This window comes from Bombus fervidus, chromosome 12 (assembly GCF_041682495.2).
Source record: "Bombus fervidus isolate BK054 chromosome 12, iyBomFerv1, whole genome shotgun sequence".
Taxonomy (NCBI): domain Eukaryota; kingdom Metazoa; phylum Arthropoda; class Insecta; order Hymenoptera; family Apidae; genus Bombus; species Bombus fervidus.
In genome coordinates, this window is record NC_091528.1 from 6,371,179 (window position 1) to 6,394,805 (window position 23,627).

Below are 23,627 nucleotides of genomic sequence, written 5' to 3' on the forward strand. Positions count from 1 at the left end.
ATGCAACCGGCGGCAACCACAGCATCGTAGAAAATGGCCTCCAAGCAAAGTTCCATGAAACAGATGGTGTTCATTAACCGATACTCCCACACGAAACGCCTGATTCCACCTGTTCGACTAAATTAACTAACCAGAGGTCGTTAATTCGATGGTGTAAAATGTATCTTACGATAAGTGGCGTGTTAAATTAATTCAACGAAATTAATTGCCCATTGAGCAGCAAAAGGATTCCGTAGTGGAGGTGAAGAATTGTTATATTTTAGCGGCTAAAGTGATTCGTAGAATTTTCAATTATTGCGTCTGTTTCGCGTTCAACTCTTACACGCACGAATTGCTCGGTCGAAATAAGAAGAAAGAACAGGAGGATTATGACTGTCGGAGTGACAATGATTCGTTCTTAACCAGTTAGCTGTTTTTGACGAGTATACTCGTCGTCGTTTACTTCTTGCGACACGTTTTACTGGTTAACGATAGTGGCACTCGACTTCGCGTCTACTTTAAGAAGTAAAGAGGATTTAACGTGGTAAAAATAAGTGATGGTATTTTTGCGACGTGGTTTTAAGGGATGTGACAAGCGGAGGGTTGCGAAAGGTCAATTATGAGACCCATCGAGAGGTTCGATATATTCAGACATAGATGAATCACGGGCTGCATATATATTTACATACATTCCCTATTCATTAAAAATTGAAGGAAGGATTAACCAGAAATACGATCGTAAAGTTATTGGAATTTTCTAGAAATATAACATAATCTCGCTTGCTACAGTATCTTAAGAATATAGAAATTCACACAAAATAAAAATCTTATTAGTTCTATACGAAATAAAATTTCTGTAATTCGTATTGAGAATTATTACCTCGTTTGGAGCCCTAGATTTAGTTAAAAATACAGAAATACCGAATATGTGCTCGACTTAATAATGCAAAAATCTTATCAACGACGTATACAATAAAGTACAATAGAATGTCCCTTTCACCTACGTTCACCGCATTCTTTGATCACTGCTTCGGTCAACTTTACTACAAATTAAATTTAGGAATTGATTTCTCAATGACTGTGAATTACAAAAAGTCTCTTCGATGGAATCCGAACGAAGAAGCGCGGGTAATTCATTATTTTCCCGTAATCTGTACTCATTTATTTCTGCCGGAATTTTGCATAAACGCGAGATTCTGTGCCCGATTATTCGTTTCCACGATGATTTAATACGATCACGTTAAAACAGCAGCTGTGTCGATATTCACGAAGCAAGTTGTGCGCGTACAAAAAGAGAGACGACAAACAGAGTAAGTACAATGTTTGCAGAGGATTCGTATTAACGCGTTGCCGAACTCCTGCGAGACTCGTTAGACGCGTTGCAAGTTGTTGCTACGATGTATCATTGTAATCTCTGATATCTACGAAACTTTACAAGAAAATGTTACAGAAAATAGTCGGAAATTTCTACAAGTAGTTCCCATCTTCTTCTCAAACACCTGAACCGTTCTAGTTAACCTGACCAATTGTGCCAGCGTGTCGGAGCGGTAATTCTGCTAATTACTAATTACTTTAATTGCGACATCACGTCTGCAAGCTTTTAACTTTCTCGTCCGTTGGAAAGCAACAAGAAGGGGATGAATATCTTTAACGAAGGGAAGAGGAGTTGTTTATATTTCATTCGTCCGACGCGTTTAACATCTCTTGTCCATGGTCGAATAATTCGAGCTGATGGTATAATTTATTATCCATGGGAAAACAAATACCATTGGATCGATGAATATTCATGGAAATTACCGATCGACCTGGCTCCTCTTTCTATTGTCTCGTTACTCGGCAAGTTTAGTAAATAGTTCGCACCAAATGTTTATTCAACTCGATGTTCAATTTCAAATTCTTATCGATGAAACACACGGCAAATATTAGCATTTTGTTATAGTTGATACATACAGTGGTTTGGGAACGTATTTGAACGCTTATCATAGGAAATTTGTATGTTAAAGGATGAAAGTTGTAACGAAACACGACTGTCACGATTATATTGATAGAATTTAAAAGCAATCTGAAAATGTACATAGAAGTTAGTATACGGAATTTATTGCGATCATACGTAGAGTAAAAAAATAGTACATCGTATATACGGTAAGAAAAATAACCACAATACAGTTGATCTCGAAAATATTCGGGCACAAGCGTAACATTGACTTTTACGTCCTATATTCAAAGTAAATACAGAAAAAATAACGAAGATATTTTGCAGTATAGCGAAGTATAATATATAGACGTTGGAGAGTAAAAAACATTTCACTTAAATCAAACCGTTGTTTAAATGTTAAAGGAAATATTGAAAGAAGGGTGAATTTTCGTATCTCAAAAATATTCGGACGCTATAAATTGTTGTTAAAAAAGCTAAAATGACAATTTTTTATGAAAGTTCAATATTTTTTCCAACACTCCTTTCCCCAGTTTAATACGTCGAAGATTATTTGTTATTATTTATTAAACGATTTCTTTAGTATTTATTGTTTTTTTTCTATTTTTACAAATTTCCAGTTCATTCGACAGTAAAAATTATTAATATAATCAAAACAGTCGAATCTCGCTACAGATTTAATGAAACCTCCAAACGTTTCATATAACACGCATAATATATTCATAAGAAATATCCGCAAATGTACCCTGCAATATTTTCACGAGCAATCGTGAATCATCCTTTAACTTTTATTTCCTATTCATCTTCAATTGGACGTGACGTTGCTGCGATAGATTTTCGTCCACGTAGAATCTACATTGCATAACTCGGATTTTCCATAGAGGAAGGTTTCTCCGGGTGGAACGAAAGTAAAAGAAAAAAGGAAAAGAAAGAGGAACTCGATGTTGGAAACGGGGAAGTTGTTCGCCCCAATCAGCCGAAGGCAAAACGTTTCATTACCGCTATAACGCGCCACGTCAATTTATCCGATCGATAGGAATTTTTTCCTCGTTACTCGCTTATAAGGTTCCACAGGCGTAATCCAAGTCGCGATCGACCACTCGACGAAGCGAAATACAGGACGAATAAAGTTCGTCCAGCGCAATCCTCGGAACTTAATCAATGCTTGCTTTTTCCAAAAAAAAAAAAGATCTGGAATAATTATCTCGCGAAGTTAATTAGGCTGTCCTATAATACGAAACGACTGGTTAAGTCTATTTGCTTTTCAACGATCGAAACGCAATCATGAGTCGTGCAAGGAAGAACGAGGAAACGTAATAAAATTCAATAATCGAGGCGAAATAGAGGGACGAATAAAATACACGAAGTAACCAAGTTATCGTTCGAAATACACGTAATTTTGTGAAACGGTCGTCTTCTTGATTGTTTATTTCTTCGGTAAATAGTTGGCTGGTTTGCATAACACGCCCCCCAGCTGTTTGCAGCAAATTCGTCCACGTAACTTCATCGTTCCGTAATTGCTTGCATCAACTCATACGCAAAGGTATATAACAACTCTATTCGAACCTTGGGCGTAGCCTCGATCCAACATAATATTCGTCTTGTTGACTAATTGTGTAACTAATTCACGAGAAGAAGTTCTTCTATTCTATGTTCGTCGGGCGAAGGAGAAATATTTGCGGTTTTCTGAGTTTCATCGTGTTCTTAATAATAACACGTCGTATTGTCGTAATACTACGTGTAATGTGTAATACGTTGCGCTTCGCTTCGACGTTTCGCGAACATTTCAAGCGTCCGCTTCTTAAGGACAAACTTGAAACTCAGGAGCAAGAAGCGAACTGGAATGTTCACGAAATATCGGAACAAAGGGCAACGTATTATTGTTGAGCCTTTCACTCGTGAATCTATCTATTTCTGTGACGAGATTCTCTGTGCTGTATAAACATCTCAATTGTTAGTTGAATTTAATTTAATGTAATTTCGATCGGAGACTTGTTTTGCATCGAAGATTTTCTGCAGATGCGTTGGAGGAAACCACTTTCTTCTCAAACACAGTTTTAGTTAATTAAATTTTAATTAAAATCGAGTGAATTTTATACTTCTAGGTTAATATTTTCGATATGAAAAAATAAGTTTACAGAATGGCGAATACACACATGTGAATTAAAACCACGATCGAGACTCTAAGAACCAGATATATCTATGGCTGTATGTATCTGTGGTTTGGTGCGTGCAGTGACATTGTCATATTTTTGAAAATATTACACTGAGTGTAATTTGTAATTGTATATTAATAATATGAAACAAAAAAATATTGTGCGTCTATTATTTATATAATAATGGTGTTTTTATATCCCAACGTGAATATTTTTTATAAAATAAGTTTCCCTCGAAAAATACCAAAATCTACGTAAAAGCCACGAACACCACAGACTTTAATTCTCTCTGTTTGTGCAAGAAAAGAAATTTGAAACAGCAGAAACTTCTGTATCAGGAATTATTTGAACAGGAATTTTTTTAACGTATCCTTAAGTGCTGATATCTCAACTTTATAATTACCGACATTGGTAAGTTCTCGTACCAAGCCACAGATATAATCTCACGAACATCGCGAAAGTCTGAAACCTAAAAAGAAAAAAGTATTTTCTATTTTTCAAACAATTCTTATACTCTTCCTATCGTAATTCGTCGTAAGTCCGGAGCCTAGCATCGAAGAATCACTATGTTGATATATTCTACTCCCAAAGTAACGAATTAAGGAAAACATATAGAACCTGGAAAATTTCTTGACAGAGTTGAACGACAGAAGCTAAAGTCAACGAGGCAAGAGATGCTTAAGCAGCTTTAAGATACGAAACGATCTCGAATCGACTGTAATAGGCTTACTTTCTCTCTCTCCCTCTCTTGCACTGCTTTAAGATTATCTTCAAGATACCAGATATAGGGGAGATACCGCGGTCTTCCGGAATTTATTGAAGAATTTCATTGAAGATTTCTCAATCTAAAGACCCGTGAAAAATATTTCCACGATATATCGCCAAAGCACTTATTTTGATCGACTTAAACAAATTTTTTCGACCGATATATTCGGAGCTTTCCGAGGAGGGAGGATATAATCCACGAAAATATGAGGAATTTGGCATCCACCGTTGATTTTTGTTTTATTAGAGCATTCGCTGCATTATTTATGACACGATCGGAATATTTGGTATTTTTGGAGGATAAACTTTTCTTCTCCTCTGTCATTTGAATGTCGGCAGTCAAATGAAATTATCGAAATTTGTCATTCGTTAATGCATTGACGAATTATAATTATAGAAACCTGGACAATCTACGTTCGTTAAATATTTTATGAAATTTCTGCGTCAAAATTTTCTGCTTTATTTTTCCATATTTCGACAACAAGCACTCTGTCAGAATCCGTGTAATTTTTACGGAAGCGTCTACTACCGGAGATAAAACGAGTGAAGAGCACAATGAAAGAGGAGACAAGGGACGTTGGAATCCTAATACATAAATATGCAGAATTCGATAGAATTTTAAATGGAGCATAATACATAGCATAGAATAGAATTAAAATAAAATTTCTAAAAAACACTCGGTATAGTAACAGAATTCTCAAATAAAGTTACAACAGCATAATACGAAACATCGATAAAGGATCGTTTAACAATCGTTAGGTTTGTCGTTTCTTTTCCACGTTTCCAAGTACTCGAATTTGTCGAATCATTCGAGAAAAGCATTACTCGATGTACACGATATAAATTCTTGCAAGCTTGAAAGATCATTCAAGATCCATCACGAGACGCGACGTGATCTCTCGCTTGCTGTTACGTTCTCGACGATACCAGCGAGAGAAAAAAAGAGAAAAGAGAACAATTTCCAGAAAGCGAGTTGTCGGTGCAAAGGTTAAGAATAATTGTGAGAAAATAAATTCAACTCGGCTGGCAGAGTTGAAAGAATAGCGCGGGTCTCGCTGATACACGACACAGGCTGAGATCATCAATCAGAATCTTTATCTCTATCGGGAGTCTCATTGTCCGAGAAGATAGAAACTCCGAAAGAATCTTTCTTGGCTGAAGTAACTACGCTCCATCAACTTCGTTTCCCGTACAATGTCCCGATGAAATTTCGACGAGGAAAAAAAAAAAGAAGGAAAGAAACACGAAAGAGAGAAAGAGAACGAATTAATGAGAAATTGCGAGTTTAACGAACCCAAAAATAAAAACTGAGATTTTGATTTTTCTGCGAGGGGACGAGGGTAATCACGAGCTTCGAATAGACTTTTTTTCGCTGCCCTGCGACAGTGACGATCCTGCGACAACGGCGATTAGGGTTAGACCGTCTCGCCGGTAATCTCGAGAAAAAGCAGAGCGAACCGAGCAGCCGGCAATTCATTTTTTGCCATTTCCTTTAAGGGGGACACGTCTTTCAGAAATACGCTGCGTTAAAAATAATCACGCGGCATTAACAATGTACACCGAACGTCGCGCCATTGTCACATCGCGAAATATTATGGCAGCAATGGGACTTCCGCGCGGCGAAGAAAAAGCTCACGGCTGCCGCGAATCGACTGCTTCCGTGGAACGGAAAGAATTTAACGTCGCCACTAAAAAGTATATGAAGTTTCTTCGTGAAGTACGAAGGAATTTCAAAGAAGGAATAGGAAACGAAGTAGGAGCTTGCTTTGCTTTTTACTGCGTGTCGAATTACGAACACGGTTTCTTTACGCCGTACTGTGGATTTGAAAAAGGAATAAGAAATATACGCAGTGCATGAAATTTCTAGCTTCGTTTTACTTTCGATTAAACTTGAGAGAATCCGGGAACAAGAACAAGAACATAAGGTTTCTTTCTTGGTGGGAACACGGTGAAAATGTACGAATGCTGGACGAAATAAAAAATTGTAAAATTCGTTACACTGCACTTTTGGTGTACGCGTCTTGGTTTCGAGAAAATTGCGAAAGAATAGCACAAGAAAAATGAACTACGCCGCGAATATCACGTTCGGATATGCTTTGCGGGTTTTATTTTCCGACGTTCGCTGGGACAAACATCTAACGTTTGATGAAAACCATTATACGAAACGTCTTTGTATTATCTCCAGCATCCGCAGCAGTTTCGCCTTCTTGTGAAAAATGAGGAAGCTATGCTAGAAGGTAAAGGCCACGAACCAATTCAACCGAGTCTTTGTACCAGTCGTTCTTTTTTCCTCTTTTCATGTATCTTTTCCAACGAGACAACGTGCTCGATTTGCTCCTGTATCGATCTTTTGTAAGGTATCGAATTTTCTAAGAGCGACACCGAGTCGAGAAGAAAATATCGAATCATTCCATAAATAACGTTGTGTCCACACACGTACGTTAAAAGGATTAAAAAATTTACGAACTTAGAACGTTTAGTACATTCATTGATAGATAATGTGTTATCTGTCCTTCTTTTTGAAATTATTTTTCGCCTTTTTTTTGTTATCATTTTTCAATTACAAAAATGATTAGTCCTCTCGATGGAGAATTTGACGGCGTTGACTTTTGTGTTGCAGTTTCGATGAGCGATTTGCTATCGCGTTGAATTTTCTATTAAATTCTTGATAGCTTTTTAATTTTCTATTCTTTTTAGCCTCGAAATAAACGGAAATCTGTCAGTGCTTTGAAAATAGGGTGAACAACAATTCCCAATTAAGTTTAAACATTTCATCGAATATCTTTCACGCGACTGGCTTTCATCAACAGGTTTTATATTAATCTCCATTGATCTATTAATATGATTTTATAGCAATTTGCAATTATTAGCCGTAAATTTAATTCATTCCAATGTTATCTTGGAAATTCAAAAAGGCGAAATAAACGACGATGTTGCTTATGGAATAATCTAATCCTACGGCGAGCGTACAAACAATATTTATGAATTAGCATCGGCGTGCCACGTTCGTAAATTAAAGTTTCATTCCGGTAAAGCAAAATAAATAAGTCAAAAATGTATTTCGCTTTTATCCAATGGGCGAGAAATCCGCGTCATAAATATCATCAATTTCTATTTGCTTCGGGCAACTTTCGATTTAATTTGTCCGGCTCGTTGGAGTTAAATAATCGTGCAGGATAAATGCTAACGAATTTTTCTCGTCTAACTCGAAAATAAAGTAACTTACACAATTAGCAACGAACGTTGGATCATTACGAGTACGTTTTCTTCTATTCAAGCAATTTATTTTCCGCAGGACGTATAATCTTATGTAATTGTCGATTAATCTTACGAAATGGGAGGATGAAAAAGATTGAAACCTTTTAACGAAGAAACATGATAAAACTATGCCTTTTCTATGAATGTGAGCAAAACTTTACCGAAGATCGAGTGGCAGAAGAAATTCAAACTGACGTGTGTCTGCGTTCATGTATGTATATATGTATATAAAGGTATCAAAAGTATTAGATTAAAACACGAAAAGCATGACACAAGATCGAATAAATTACGAGTATTCGGTATGAAAAAATCGTCGTGACACTTGTCAGAGAAGCGAGAAGCAGACATCGAACAAAATTTTCGATTCGCTTTCGGGCTGATGCAAATCTAAAAAATCGATTTCCCATTCTCATGGAAAGCATAATCGAAATCAGATATTTTCCGAGCCAGACTTGCATTATCCTTATGAAACGAAAAACAAGCGTATTATACTTTCAAAATATGGGATCTTCATTTAACGGTCGGAATGATCAGAATCCATTTTATTCGATATTATGATATACAGGGTGTCCCGGTATCGACAAGGTGGTGATTTTAAGCGAGAAGAAAAACAAAATTGCTCTGCGCGTGACGCTTCGTTTTCGAGAAGATCGAGGAGTTTGAAAATTTGTCAAGTGTGATGGAATTTGCCTAATCTAGATAGAAGCGTACAATTAATAGCAAGTTATCCTACGGTTGGAAATAGGTGAAAAATACATTTTTAAGAGTAACATCTTTTTGACAGACTACTTCGTTAATTTTTTATTCGTTTTCACGCGCTGAATAATTTACTCGTACGTCACACATAGTCGATAATTAGCCAAATTTACATAGCAATCTAATTTTCAAAGTCAGTCTTCTCTTCAAAAAGTTTCTTTCCATATAGATTCCTCGGCTCCTCGGTTTACTATCAATTCTGGGACACCTTGTATATATACATCAACCTAATGCCCCTTCCTAGTCGATTTAATTATTTCCTTTCTTTCTGAGATTTAATTATTTATATACCATAATCGAACGAACTAGTTCAAATTTTTAATGTTTCACTAGATAGAAATTTTGTAAATGTCCGGGTAATATATAAATTATTTACTATTACAAGCTTTGATGTAATATCTTCTCGTATAATTTCTGCTCGAACCCTGGAATTAACAGGAACAAAGGTGAGTACTAATGTTTTCCCTTCCCTCCCCCTGCTCTTTTCTTCTTTTCCGTCACCTTTCTTCACTCCCCCTTGCTTCATTTCTTTCTCCCATTCCTTTCCTTTCTTTTACTCATCCCGGTTCATCTCTACTTTTTTTATCCTTTCCCTCTCCCTTCCTTTTCTTTTCTACCTTGAATCTTCATTTTCGCTCATTTCTCTTCTTTTTTTTTTTACTTTTTATAAAAATTAGTAGACTCTCATAGCGAATACCTATATCATGCGAATTCTTCCACTCTCTTTTTCTTCTTTCTTCATTCCTATCTCTACCTATCTTGCTTCCCTATCTTCTTCCCTCCCTTTTTTTCTCTCCCCTTTGCTTATGTATCCTTTTTATAAAAATGACGTTTTTACACTATATGAAAGTACTTTCTTTTTTCATATGTACTATAAATATTGAAATACCAATATTTATCTACCCTTCCGAGAAAAAAGAAAAAATAAGCAGGGCTCGGATTGGTCTGGCGTAATGCGACCATGAAAATCCGTAAATACCGAAAACTACCCTCGTGCGAGTGAAAAAGGCTCTTAACATTCGTCCCAAAACTGCTGTCTATTTTCTCCAATCCTATTCATCGGAGAGAACACAGTCCTGTAGAATCGATACTCGAGAACAGTTTTTTATTTGCCAGGGGTGAACCGTGACAGACACGAAGCAGGTTCGTCGTGCATAGCAAAGCCAAGCTTATTTCCAATTTCGTGAATCGCGACGCGCCACTCCCTTCGAATGTTACTATCCCAAGACATTCTCTCTAATTTCAGAAAAGACGACCCGCGAGTCAAACGAAACGAACATACACATCGTATAAAACATGGTGATTGAGCCGAAATTTTCACGGTATTAAATCGCGTGTCCGGTTATCATAAACCACGCTGCATTAATTTTGAACAATATCGTTCGGAATTATTGGAAACGAATGGCTTTGAATATTTCGAATCGCACATCTTCGACCGACAGTCAGCGGTTTTCACGCACGAGCGCACGGGCATTCTTTCCCGCGTTATTCTTCGCCTGATTTCTCTCTCATATCCTCCAGAGCCGCGTTAGGCAAATTTTTGTTCGCATAACAGAGTAAAAATCCTCGTTCTTACTCCTTGACAGAATTTCGCTCGGCTTTAACGAATAAATATGCAATCGGTTAAGAATTTATTCGAGCAAAGAATTATTCGCCTAAGAGAAACTTATTGGAATGACCTATTCGTATCGGAATTTATTCTAAAAATGTATTTTACGTTGCATCGTATCGGCGATGAAAAATATATTCTTCGTCGTCCAACGGTCGTAATATCGATTTTTCGCGATCGTCTTGCTCCTCGAACGTTAAATCCGAAAGTTTGCTGCCCTTTGATAAATTAACAAATGGTAGCTACGATTATCTCGGAATAAACATTTATTCAAAACAACTCGAATTATGGCCAACTCTGTTTCAGAGTTCAGAGTGTGCTTCCTTGTTAACTTGGACTTCCCATTTATAAAGAATACGGAGAATCATAGAATAATGTTCTATTATCGAGAAACATGGAATTTTCCGAATAATAAGATACTTCGCGGAGAAATCGACTTGGGAATTACACACCTCGCGAATGATCCTATCGGCAAGTAATAATAATATCGTTTGTGGGATCGAGATAACGCGAACTTATACCTTACGTTTTCATTTTTCCATCATTTTTAATGGTTGACCACGCGTACCTAAGTTGGTTTTCATATGGAGGTCAGATTGCCGATATCGGATTGAGAATATCTAAACTATGGACGATCTTACTGTTATGACAAATTTAAATATACACAAACGTGTGCAGGATATATAATCAGCTATAGTAAAAGTCTTCCATGAATATCTACGACAGTCATTTCTACTAACCACTTGCACAGTAGATTTTCCGTTTATCCGAACACCGTTCATGCGAAACAATTTTTACCAACAATTATTTGAACTGGTAATAACCGAGCTATATAACGAGAGTTACACGTTTAGAAGTTACGACAATGATACGATTTTTAATTATACGAACGCGTATGCAGAAGTCGTACGTGTCCGTGTGTTCGTCTAACGAATGAAAATTGTGTCGTTGAAAAGATAAATTATACTGTATAAGGTTCTTTGATAAGGCTTTCTTTATGTTTGTATGATTTGTAAGGTTCGTGATAAATTCTCTCTGTTTCTAAGGATTTACATTGCGTTCAATGTATTTTATAATTAATGTGACGATGTAAGAAGGTTTGGTTAATAATTTACTATTATTAATGGCACTGTTATATACGACACTATTTGAAAAAGAGCAGTGTATATTTGTTTTCTAAGCTGACATGTAATTTAATGCAATTTATGTCCAAGTTTTCGTTTAGCGTCGGATATCCGAGCGTCTTTCTATTATCGAAACTCGTAGCAGCAGTCGATAGGGGTAGCAAGCCAGCCTCTATTATCCGAACTTATCGGTTATCCGAAATATTTTATCCGGCTGGTTCGGATAAACTAATAACTACCATATGTTACCAAATATGTTGGGATTAAAGTAACAATATGTCAAAAATAAATAAGTACGTGTAACTATTCGTGTGTCTTGATAAAATTAAATAAGATTATCAGAAAGATTTGTATGTTTTCAATAGATTGCGAAAACAGAAGATCTCATAACAGTACAATTAACTTGTTTCTCGTTAAGAGGACTAAAAATTTGTTTTCCTTTATACGAGGGTCGTGCAGAAAGTAATATTCGTTTTGACGTAACAACAATAGAAATGCATTTTAAAGGGATTTCTTTGTTTGTAGCTTTATATGTATATAGCCAGATATTTCCCAATAAAACCAGCGCCTCTATTTGACCGCTTATCGTAACGTGAAACGAGTTTCTGTCTACTTTCCACATAGACTTGAGCCGCGAGTTCGCACGACCATCGTTTCACAAATCGTTTCAATTTTAAATCGTCGTTTCTCGCGAAGTGTTATCCACCCAAGAACTCTTTCAGTTTTCCAAAGAAGAAAAAATCCAACAATCCGAATCGATCGCTGCTAATGAAATCGTGAACACGTTTCATCGGGTCCCGTGGAACGAGGGACGAGCGACCAGAACGATTACGATCAAATACGAGTTTCTCGACCAGATTATTCAATCCCCCTATCCATCGTCTTACGTATGATGCCAGCCATAATCTTGTTACCGTAAATTCCTGTAATTCGACGATGAATCCTTTTGGGACGAACGTTTTCGGCATACGAAAAGCGTAAAAGGGCAAGAGATCACGTTTTGTCATCGGCGAGATTTTCAATTCGCACTGGCATTTTAGACGAATATTAGTTATTTAAACGCGAAATTTGGCATAATTTATCTCGACACACGAACGAAGTATTACTTTCTGAACGATCCCGGTATATTAAATAGTATTATTCCTCTATGGATTAAAAAATAAGAGCTGTGCAAAAAATCGTACGGTTTCATCCCGCGATAGCACGAATTAGTCCGTTCAAGCCTGGTACGGACTTTCCTTCGATTAAATGCATTAACGACAGACGAAGAATCACGTCAAAATTCCAACGAAGACGACCAGACTATAATTTACTTAACACTCTCTTTTTTCCTCATCTGACAAAGTGCTTGCGGAACTGCGAGGAGACGATCGCTATTCGGGTTAATTAGTAATCGGGGCCATGACGTCGTTTAGAGAGGATGGGAATAAAGTAGCAACGTTAATATGCACGTCACGGAATTTCCATGTTTTCTTTCCCAGTAGAGAGGTGGACGAATGTTCCTCCATTGCGAACAAAATGGGTACAACTGCTTTTTTCTATTACAATTATCGTGAACAATTAGTTAAATTCTATCATTTGTTAGAGTTCAAAATAAATGTAAATTAAGAGAAAAACCAGAACGATTCTTTATATATGGAAATTCTAAGAATTTTCTCTGATTTGTATCAGTATTCAGCGGAGTACGTCCTAGTTGATGCAAAGCTAATAAAAGAAGTCCAGTAGCTTGCGGATAAGGAAAGTTTCTTGGTAAATATCACGAGATCTTTTCCTTGAAGCCTTTGTACGGTTCTCTTGAAAGTGGTGGAAACTCTGTACGAATTACGATAGAATTTCCCAACAATTTATTGCACGGCTGCATCTTGTAACCGTTCTAATTCTACCAAATCTTCTTCAACTTGATACTCTGATATATACCTTTGGTGTAAAATTATACTAAATCTTATATTAAGATTTATACTTGTAATATAAAAGTACACGAGATCCCATGTGTTCCAGTGACTGTGAAAATGATTTCTAAGTCAGATATTTTTCACGCAAAAATTCTTGCATATTAAATGTTGTAATGTAGATTGATGTAATATAAAATGAATTAAAAGTGCAACTTCTTCAAAGTTTAGACTTACACCAGTTTCATCGTTATTAGCACAAATAAAGATGTATGGTACAAGAATAAAAGTTCGAAGTTTCGTTAGAAAGATAATGGACATTTTTAATGGAAACTCAGGATTTAAGCTTATAAGGACAGGATAGGATTTAAGCTTTTACTGCAAGATAATCAAGAACTCAAACTTCCAATTAGAAGAATATGAAAATTAACAGAAGGAAAATGATTCTTATAAAACCTAACCAGAATTGCTGCTACTAATCCTACAAAACCTCTGTCGATTTAACATACAGTCCGACGGGACTTAAATTTTTACTGTGAGATAATCAAGAACTCAAACTTCCAATTAGAAAGATATAAAATTAACAGAAGGAAAATGATTCTTATAAAACCTAACCAGAATTGCTGCTACTAATTCTATAAAACCTCTGTCGATTTAACATACTCTCCGACGGGACTTAAATTTTTACCGCGAGATAATCAAGAACTCAAACTTCCAATTAGAAGAATATGAAAATTAACAGAAGGAAAATGATTCTTATAAAACCTAATCAGAATTGCTGCTACTAATTCTATAAAATCTCTGTCGATTTAACATGCACTTGGACAGGACTTCAATTTTTCCTGCGAGATAATCAAGAACTCAAACTTCCAATTAGAAGAATATGAAAATTAACAGAAGGAAAATGATTCTTATAAAACCTAACCAGAATTGCTGCTACTAATTCTATAAAATCTCTATCGATTTAACATGCACTCGGACGGAATTTAAATTTTTCCTGCGAGATAATCAAGAACTCAAACTTCCAATTAGAAAGATATGAAAATTAACAGAAGGAAAATGATTCTTATAAAACTTAACCAGAATTGCTGCTACTAATTCTACAAAACCTCTGTCGATTTAACATACACTCCGACGGGACTTAAATTTTTACCGCGAGATAATCAAGAACTCAAACTTCCAATTAGAAATATATGAAAATTAACAGAAGGAAAATGATTCTTATAAAACCTAACCAGAATTGCTGCTACTAATTCTACAAAACCTCTGTCGATTTAACATGCACTCGGACAGGACTTAAATTTTTACTGCGAGATAATCAAGAACTCAAACTTCCAATTAGAAAGATATGAAAATTAACAGAAGGAAAATGATTCTTATAAAATCTAACTAGAATTGCTGCTATTAATTCTACGAAACCTGTGCCGATTAACTACGATACCGGACATACATAATTTATATCTTCATTGTAGGACCAGCGACAGCGTCAACTTTCGACTTGGGAGATGCGAATATTCGATCTATATCATCAATTCGCTTAACATATTTCCCATCCGATGTGCCAATTTCAGAATCGCGTCTGCCATAGCACGCGGTGCGATTACGTCGGTATGCCTCGATCTAAAATGTCCGTGGTTATCAAAATTCACGACAGCCACTTACATTGAACGCGAATCGACGTGGGAGAGAGTGGAATTTTCGAGCGAATCTAACAGCAAAAGCTTGGGAACCGGTTGAAACGGTTCGTTGGTACCTGATGCTGATTAAATTTCGAAGTTTAGATTAGTACGAAGGTACAAAGCCGACGTTGCTACTCTCCGTAGCTAACGTACATTTGCATGTTTGACTGAGAACCGCAGACTAACCATGCCGCTTCAGGTTACTCCAATTATCGGGCAAACTTTCGCAAAATTTCCAACCGATTATGCCATTCGTTCGACGCGTAGAATCAACGTTTGTTGTTAATTGTAACGATCACGTTAGTTACTGTACCCTAACATTCATCGTCGAAGTGATCAATAAATTAAATGCGACAGAAAAAGACATCCGCAAATCGTTCTTCGTTGTCATTTTTTACGCCAAATGCCGAATTAGTCCGTTTTCTCGAATTTTTCACGAAAGTTTAGAAGATTCGCTATCCATTTAGTAAATAATGCTGTGACACGTGAATTGTCAAAATTGCGAGAACAACAGGTATAAATTACTTCGAACATCAAGACTATGAATTTTCTCCTGATAGTAAGTAAAGATAAAGATAAAAGTAAAGTGAATTCGAAGATAGAAAGAGAAGCGTGGAAACAGTTTACCGTTGCTTCTGTGACGAGTTTCAATCCTTCGCAATATTTCGGAAAAACACGAAATTCTCTCGCCAATTCGATTTATTCGTCACGCGAAAAGAATATCAAAATATCAGGTTTACAATTGATTAAAAAATACCTAAACTACGAATTTTATTGTGGTATTCGCTATCAAAATAAGAGTAAATTGCCTTTCCATCAGAGCCAATTTTATTGACGAATGATGAACTAAATTCCAATGGTCTGCAACTTCCCGTAGGAATCGCATTAGTCTCGGTCTTCACAGGGAGCCGTAAAATAAAGCAAACAGCAAGAAACTAGGTCGATTTATGCGGTTTTTCCTATTCGTATTCAAACGCGAACAAGCTACGCGATCGTGCGTATTCATTTAATTAAAGTAAAGTTCCTGGACAGAATGGCCCTCGAATTACAGCAGAGACGCGAAATGTTTGTCAAGTCTTTGCGCGCACGTCTGTAGACCCGGTTCATGAATATTCAGAACGCTGCGACCAAGAATTATTAATATCACGAGCAAACAGAAAATGTCAAGCTTTCGAAGAGCTTCTACTGTTTGGTAATTTTATAGAGGGGGCGAGAATTCGGCGAGTTAGCGGCGTGAATAATGGAACCCGAAATTCGGCCGAACCTCGTTTCGAAAACGAGCAGATTCTTGTTAAAATATCACTCGCTGTGTGATCAAGCTTCTTGTAACGAACGCACACAGCAATCGCTAATTTTCAGAGCAACGCGTCGCGCTTTAACAACGTGTAATCAAATCTGTACTACCGAGTTATCCCTATGGGATTAGATAACTCGGTACAGTGTAAGACAGAAGCCAAGAATGTACAGAGCATTCGACAGTGCGCACAGCAAATGCTATATCTTCTATCTTGTCATCCGCACAAGCAGCGCTACACGATTATTCATCCAGCAAAATTCTAGCATGCGTCTGATACTGAAATTTACACAGATCACCTGACACCTAACTGTATCTAATTTACCTAATTAAAGCGGCGTCAGAATTTCATGAGCTATACACTATATACAAAACAGAATGCAACATAGAGCACGTATGTATGCATACATGTACGTATGTATAAGCCACACGTACGAGCAGAATAATATGTATGAGAAAAATGCCAGAAGAGTATTCTATTTTGTACTGGAGCAAAGACACGAATAATCAACGTTTAAGGCAATGGTTAAAATACAGTTTTGTAAATTGTCTGAAGAAGTTTAAATGGACTAGCCGTCGCCACTGTGAAATAGAAATAAACCACGGTCGAAGTAACAGCGTAAATATAATTTTAGAAAGCGCTTTTAATTAAAGAAATTAAGAAATTATATTATGTAAAATAAAAATAATCGACAATCAAAGTAATAGGTAAAATAGAATTTTGGAAAGCGTCTGGTGATTTTGACGGATGAATCGTCGTCTTTATAGATCTTGAGGGAACACGGTACAAAAATACTAACGCAAGGATGAACGGCTTACGGTGAATTACGGAGCCACGCGAGTTTACAAGCTCACTAAGATATCCTATCGGGAGTAGTTGGGAATTAGTTGATGACGTAGTTCCCTTTGACAGTCGATAAGCACGAGATAATTGAAAGGAACATATTGCACCCTTATGCAAACCTTTCGCCAAGGGACGTTTTCGAGAACTTCGCTATTCTGATCAATTATCGGATAACGATTCGCTATTACGCTCATCGGTGAAAGCAACAGCAGACTTTTGCACGTAACGAACGAACGCGTTTCGTTGCTACGTCGTTTTGCACAATAACTCGATCTATACTTTTTCTAACTTTATTTCTTAGCTGTTTTATTATAGATTTGTTATTTCGTAAAATACTTTATAACGTAATATACCGAATACATCACTAAACCTAATTAGTACGGTAAATATTGTAAAATAAAAGAAGAAATATTGTATCGTAAAAAGTTCCTAAGCGATATATGGAACTTTTAAAAAGAATAATAATAACGCTAAACCTAAGAATCAATATTAAATAAATACTAAATAAAACACTAGGTAAATAGTAAATTTTAAAAACCGAATAAATATTTAAACCTAATTTCCGATACAAAATAAATACTAAATAAAATTTATTACAATCTCTTATTATAAACCAGTGGGTTTTTAAATATGTATTAGGCAGACAGCCTATTTGCATCGAGGAAAAAATCGTGCGATAACAGACGCTCTTCCAGGGAAAACGTAATATCTACATGCCGAGAAGATTTCGTTTCGTTTCGTTTCTTTACCGTTTCGTTCGAAACTCTTCAAACTTAGTGAATCCTCGTATTATTTCACGTTCCATCGGACAGCATTTCTTCGCAAAAAAAGAAAAAAAGAAGAAAAAAAAACAAGACAAAATCTCCTCGGCTAACTAGCCGCCGGTTTCCGCGAAACTTTCCTTCGCTTCGTTCGCTACTTTCCTCCGCGGTATCATCCAACTTTCAAGAAAACGACACCCCATTTCACCGCCCACACGATTCTCCACCACCATTTTGCCACGCCGCCAATGTGATTCAGCTTTTCATGGTAACTTCTTCGGTACGGTCGTACCAGCAGGTAACTCCGGTGTACAACTGCGACGAGACAAAGCGAATTGTCTCATAAATAATTCTCGAGGCAAGAACAGCTTTTCCGGAAACTGGCCGAACTCGAATTGATTTTCGTCTAGAGACGGACTGTTAGAGAAGGAACGTGTAATAAAACGGAACCGGACGTTAGAGGGTTGCGGAGGATCGATTAAACTGGATGTTGCACTTTGTTTCAGTTTCTTCTCCTCTTTCCTTTTATCGAAATTTCTCCGAAAATTGAAGAGAGAACTTTACGTGGTCGATTAAATTAAAAAACGCGCCGTTTTATTTCCCGCGAAATACCTGGGAAATTTTTGTACGGTAGATTGAATTAAATTTGGTTTTTTAATTTTTCTCTCGTGATTCCTAGTTTTCCTTTTTTTTTTTTTAATCAAAATATCTCGTATCTGGAAGAGAATTTCCAATTATCAATATCAAGTTGAATAATTTGCATTTTTACTTCTCCCTTCTTGTTCGTTCTATCGAACGTTTTCATAAAATTTTTACAGTCTCGAATTTTATGCAATCGTCTAAATTAATTTGTTTTCCTAACTTTCCTCTTATAATTCATTAATCTCGTTTTAACGAAACTTTTTTAAAATTTTCAAGAAGAATACTGCGAGGTTCCTCGCTTCTCTTATTGAAAAATTTAATTCTCCGATCACACGCTGTCGTCTTGTTCGCACGTTCCTATTCTTGTATCGTAATATTTTCCTGAAACAATTAGAAAACCATAGACGAAATGAACATAAAACACTCGCCTTTTCTCCTTTCGCTGTTGCTTCTTCTTCTTGAAAGCTTTCTTCACCCGCAAAAGCAGAAAGGCGGCGCGATCGATGGTCAGGCCCGGTGAAGCCTTGTCGCCGCTCGACATCCTGCGTCCTAGTCCTCCCAACACCTGCCCAAAATCAGAGAATCCTTTTTTTAATAATCATCGTTATCCACCCGTGAGACAGTTAGCAACAAAAGAAAGAAAGAGGTCGATTTGTCAAGCCTGTCATTATTCTGGTAATTTCACGGGTTCAATTCCAAGAATTTAAACCATCGAACCAATCGCTCCTCTTTAAAATTGAGATATCGTGGTAATAGCAGCCACGGTTAACGTTTACGTTATTTCAAGATGAAACTGACTAAGTCTGAGAGGAAATAATATTGCCATTTCCTTCGCTTATATTCTTTTCACTTTTACAGAGTAAACGAACGAATAGGAGGAAATGAAATAGATCCTCCTCGTTACTTTAATCCACGATCGTTCGTATTAACTCGTTCCGTTTGTCTTCTAATCATGATCGCGCCGTGGTTCACAGCTCACCCGCTAATCACGCGCGGCTCCGTTTTATCGAAATCACTTTAGAACACGCTATGGCTCGCGATCATTATGCAAACATTACCTAATCTTCGATTAGAACGCGAAAATGTTCTTCGAAATAATGGTTCCTTCCAAGTTAGTTAGCTGTTTCTGACGAGTATACTCGTTACAAAGAAATGGCAATATTTTGTGTCACGACGAAGCCTGTCAATAATAAAATTAGAAAATGAAATGTCATTCCGTTACAACATCATTTTATATTATAACAGCTGTGTTTGACGAGTATATTCGACATTGTTTATCTTTCGCGACACGGTACCGAAATTCGAAAAGTTTCAATAAGCGCAGTTACGTAATCAATTTGATCTGTGAACGATTTAATTATCGAGAATTTCTTTGAATCACTTCGGATAAACTTTTAATAGAACGCGCCAGGGATTAACGTAGAGAATATACATTCACAAGGAATGTTTAAACTTTGAAACTACCGTGTACCGTCGTTGCCCCGCGATCTTTACGCAAACAAAACCTAAAGGAAATGTTCTCTGTTTAGAAACATTGATGCATAAACAGGGAAACAATTCTCAGGGGTTTCCTTTAATTATTTCGGTTAAACTTTTAATAAAATATAGCCAGAATTATCGTGGAAAATATATCGTAAGTTCACGAAGAATTTTCGAATTGCAACGTTTTTCCATTGCATCGCGTTGCAAAAAAAAGGAAAAGGAACAAAGTGAATGGAAAAAGGACACAAAGCGGCCGAATTTTAAGAGAAATGACGAAACGTATCTGAATTGAACACGCGATGAGAAGAAACGTTTTCAAAGTGTTGGGAAAATATTTTTCGAAGTGAGAAAGTAATTACGCGGTTTCCCGACCAAGCCCGGATCAAACTCATTTCCATTTATTCGTTTTCACGTCAACCGCATTACATGTCTCGCCGACTGGGTGCCTGTTGTATTTTAATGAAACGTTCAAACGAATTACACGTATTCCGGTGTTTCGTCGTTGTACAAAATTTCATCGTCGTGTTTCTCTTAATTAGCAGGAATACACCGCCTAGCGAAATATTACGGCAGCGCGTATGAAACGTCGCTTTTTCAAACTTTCAAATTAACACGAGAAAACCATACCATAAATTTTGTCCGTTGCTCGATCGTTAGAAGCTGCGCCAGTCGTACATCATGAAGAAACATGGAAATAAAATGGTTAAAATTTCGTGCTTTGTGGTCATAGATTATTTGTGACTCGTAAAGTGACTTTCAAAAATGTATCGAGAGTATGAATTGAATAATTGAAAGAGCGTTAGAATAATCGATTCGTGGAATGCAAGATCGATAATTTTCTATCGGAGGACAAGTCAAGAGAGAGAGCAACGACGATGTTCCATGCGAGACTTAACTGCAAACAATAAGAGAGATGATATCTCGGATGCAAATAGGAAAAGTAAAGACGATAAACAAACACGAACAAAAATTAATAGAAACTTCGTATGGAGATATCGAAGCTGGCAAAAGTCAAAACGAATTGAAATAAAAAAAATTATGGATTAGAATACCAAACTCTTACCATTTCTTCAATTTTTTGTAACGATCAAATTGGATTAGAATAATAAGATCGTAAAAGAAGTATTCAAAGAATTTTTGAGTTAATGACAGAAATTAAAAAATTATTGATAGGAGTACATGGAATTATACGAGAATTATTTTAACCCTCCACTGATATCGTTATGTCATAGATGACCATAACGCTTTAGCTCAGGATGTTTAATTAAATTTGTACTCTGTATTTAGTGGTGATGACCGCTAATAATCGCTGTCGCGTGATATACGGAATACAAAATTCAATCGAATATTCTACGTAAATATATTAGGTATGATCATTGAGAGTTAATTATACACATGTACATGATATTCCAAAGGATCCATGCGCGTGATTAAAGCGTTTTACCGAAATATACGGCATTTTATATGCACTAGTTTAATGCATTACCAGCAGGACAATTGTCGTGACGGATCACCAAAGTGATCCGGTTTCTCCGCATCCTGGTTCGACCAGGTCTTTAAATCCTCCCCTTGCAGACGTCGATTAATCCCTCTATCAACCGTGAACACCGATAAAGTACTAGGTTCGTAAACCTAGCGTAAACCTTGGCCCGAAGACAATGCTCTCTGTTCAGCTTGTCTGCCATAAGAAGAATAGATTTTTCGCCTGAAAAAATCCACTGTTCGTCAAATTGAACGGCGATGTTCGCAACTGTATTTGGAAGAAAAATAATCAAAAAGCTTGCATTCGTCACGAGCGCAACTTTATCCGATGTAAAACGTTATTCTAGATTACGATCACTGGACTTTAGGATCGAAAGGGGATTTAGGCAAATTCACATTTTTACAAACACGACTAAAACAGCCGGGTCCGCGTAGAGATCCGTTTCATTTGCATAATATACGCGTCCTATGTGCTTAAACGTTTTTAAAATTCATCCATAAAACACATAAAAGTGCAAAGTCTAGCGGCCATTATCCTGTGAAATCGTAAATAACGGAAGTTGGATCCTCAGCTTGGTATCAGGGTTTCAGGTCATCAACGTTTACCAAGAGGCTTTTTACTACCGAAATGTTATTTATGGCTTTACCGAGCACGATATATTTTCGCTGACGAGCCTGTGCAAATGGCCTCTCGTGAGAAACGCTTGTCATTTTATACAATGCGAACCGAGTATAAAACATTCGACGCGTAAAACAATGTCGATCAGACGCGCCAGCGTTGGCAAAAATGATGCTGATTTATTATTAAAACCGTGGCACGTGTGATATACGCTGCACGGCCGCCGATCAATTTTCGTCCATTCCGCTCGAATATAAACGAGACGCGTGAAATGAACGCCGAGACGCTTTTAGCATATCCTCCACCCTTGACCGTTTCCTCCTCTTTCCCCATTCAGGCTGAAATCACTTCCGGCCTCTTACAGCTAGAGGAGAAAGTCGTACAGTGCCGAGCAAAGCTAGTTCTCGCTCCTAACGTTAAATATTAACACTGTAAATATTCTTACTGTAAATTTCTTACTTCTTGCATAAATAAATAAATAAAACTGTCGCGTGTATGATATTTCGTGGACATATTGTTTACCGAAGCTTTTATTCAAGTCGGTGCAATTTAAAGCATTAAACAGTATATAAAAGATTGTTTTTTACAATTTCTTTCTCAGCTAATTAAGTATAATTCCGTTCGTGGGTCTAAATTTTAAACAAAAACGTTCCAGCGTAATCTTTAAATATCGTTTCACTAACATATCTCCTTTGTATGTCTTTTAACGTCCTTTTACAAATATTTTTACTAACATTCTTTTAACTAATATCACAAGCTACTGACTAGACAATTAGACGACAAGTAGCGAATAATTAACACTTAAATTCAATCTCAGGACAATAATTATCCTTCGTTATACAATTATTCTTTTAACTATAAATTCTAAAATTTTTAATTTCACCGTCTTTGGTCCTGGTTATAGCAAAAAGGACGAAGACGCTTCTTCGGAACAAATTCGAAAAAGAGAAATAAACCGATCGGATTAATTTACAAGAGATTGGTAGATTTTTTCACAAGTAACGGTCATTCGACGTATACTAGTCAAGATCGGAGGTTATTTCGTTGAACGTATTAACGTGGGTGTGACAATCTGGCGATGTAACTAGCGAAGAATCTGCAGCTTCTATGGTAATGGAATTAAAGGGGCACGGTCGACTGCGTTAATTCCAGGAAATAGATGGATCACCAAAGCAATATGCCACGAGGATTTGTTCGCGGCAGGCTTGTTAGCGGATCGATCGGATTATCGATCGACGAGGGTCGTTTAGATCGCGTGGCCGATTCCAAACGATCTCCTCGATGGGAAACCGAAATACCGCGACAAGAGCTGTTATCACCTGTATACACTGCGAAATATTCCAACTATTGACGTT

General features: G+C 36.8%; 2 protein-coding genes across 8 annotated transcripts in view; both read right to left on the reverse strand.

The window, feature by feature from the left end:
* The window catches only part of Wake (ankyrin repeat and fibronectin type III domain containing protein wide awake), a 191,227-nt gene that overhangs the window by 127,377 nt on the left and 40,223 nt on the right, over positions 1-23,627 (reverse strand). For all 6 annotated transcript variants that reach the window (XM_072014363.1, XM_072014367.1, XM_072014362.1 and 3 more), the window contains one exon: positions 19,118-19,254. In XM_072014363.1, coding sequence (XP_071870464.1) covers positions 19,118-19,254 — 137 coding nt within the window. The remainder of the gene's footprint in view (positions 1-19,117; positions 19,255-23,627) is intronic.
* Positions 1-23,627, reverse strand: part of Hrs (Hepatocyte growth factor regulated tyrosine kinase substrate) — a 163,212-nt gene that overhangs the window by 87,121 nt on the left and 52,464 nt on the right. The gene's annotated exons all lie outside the window — the stretch shown is intronic.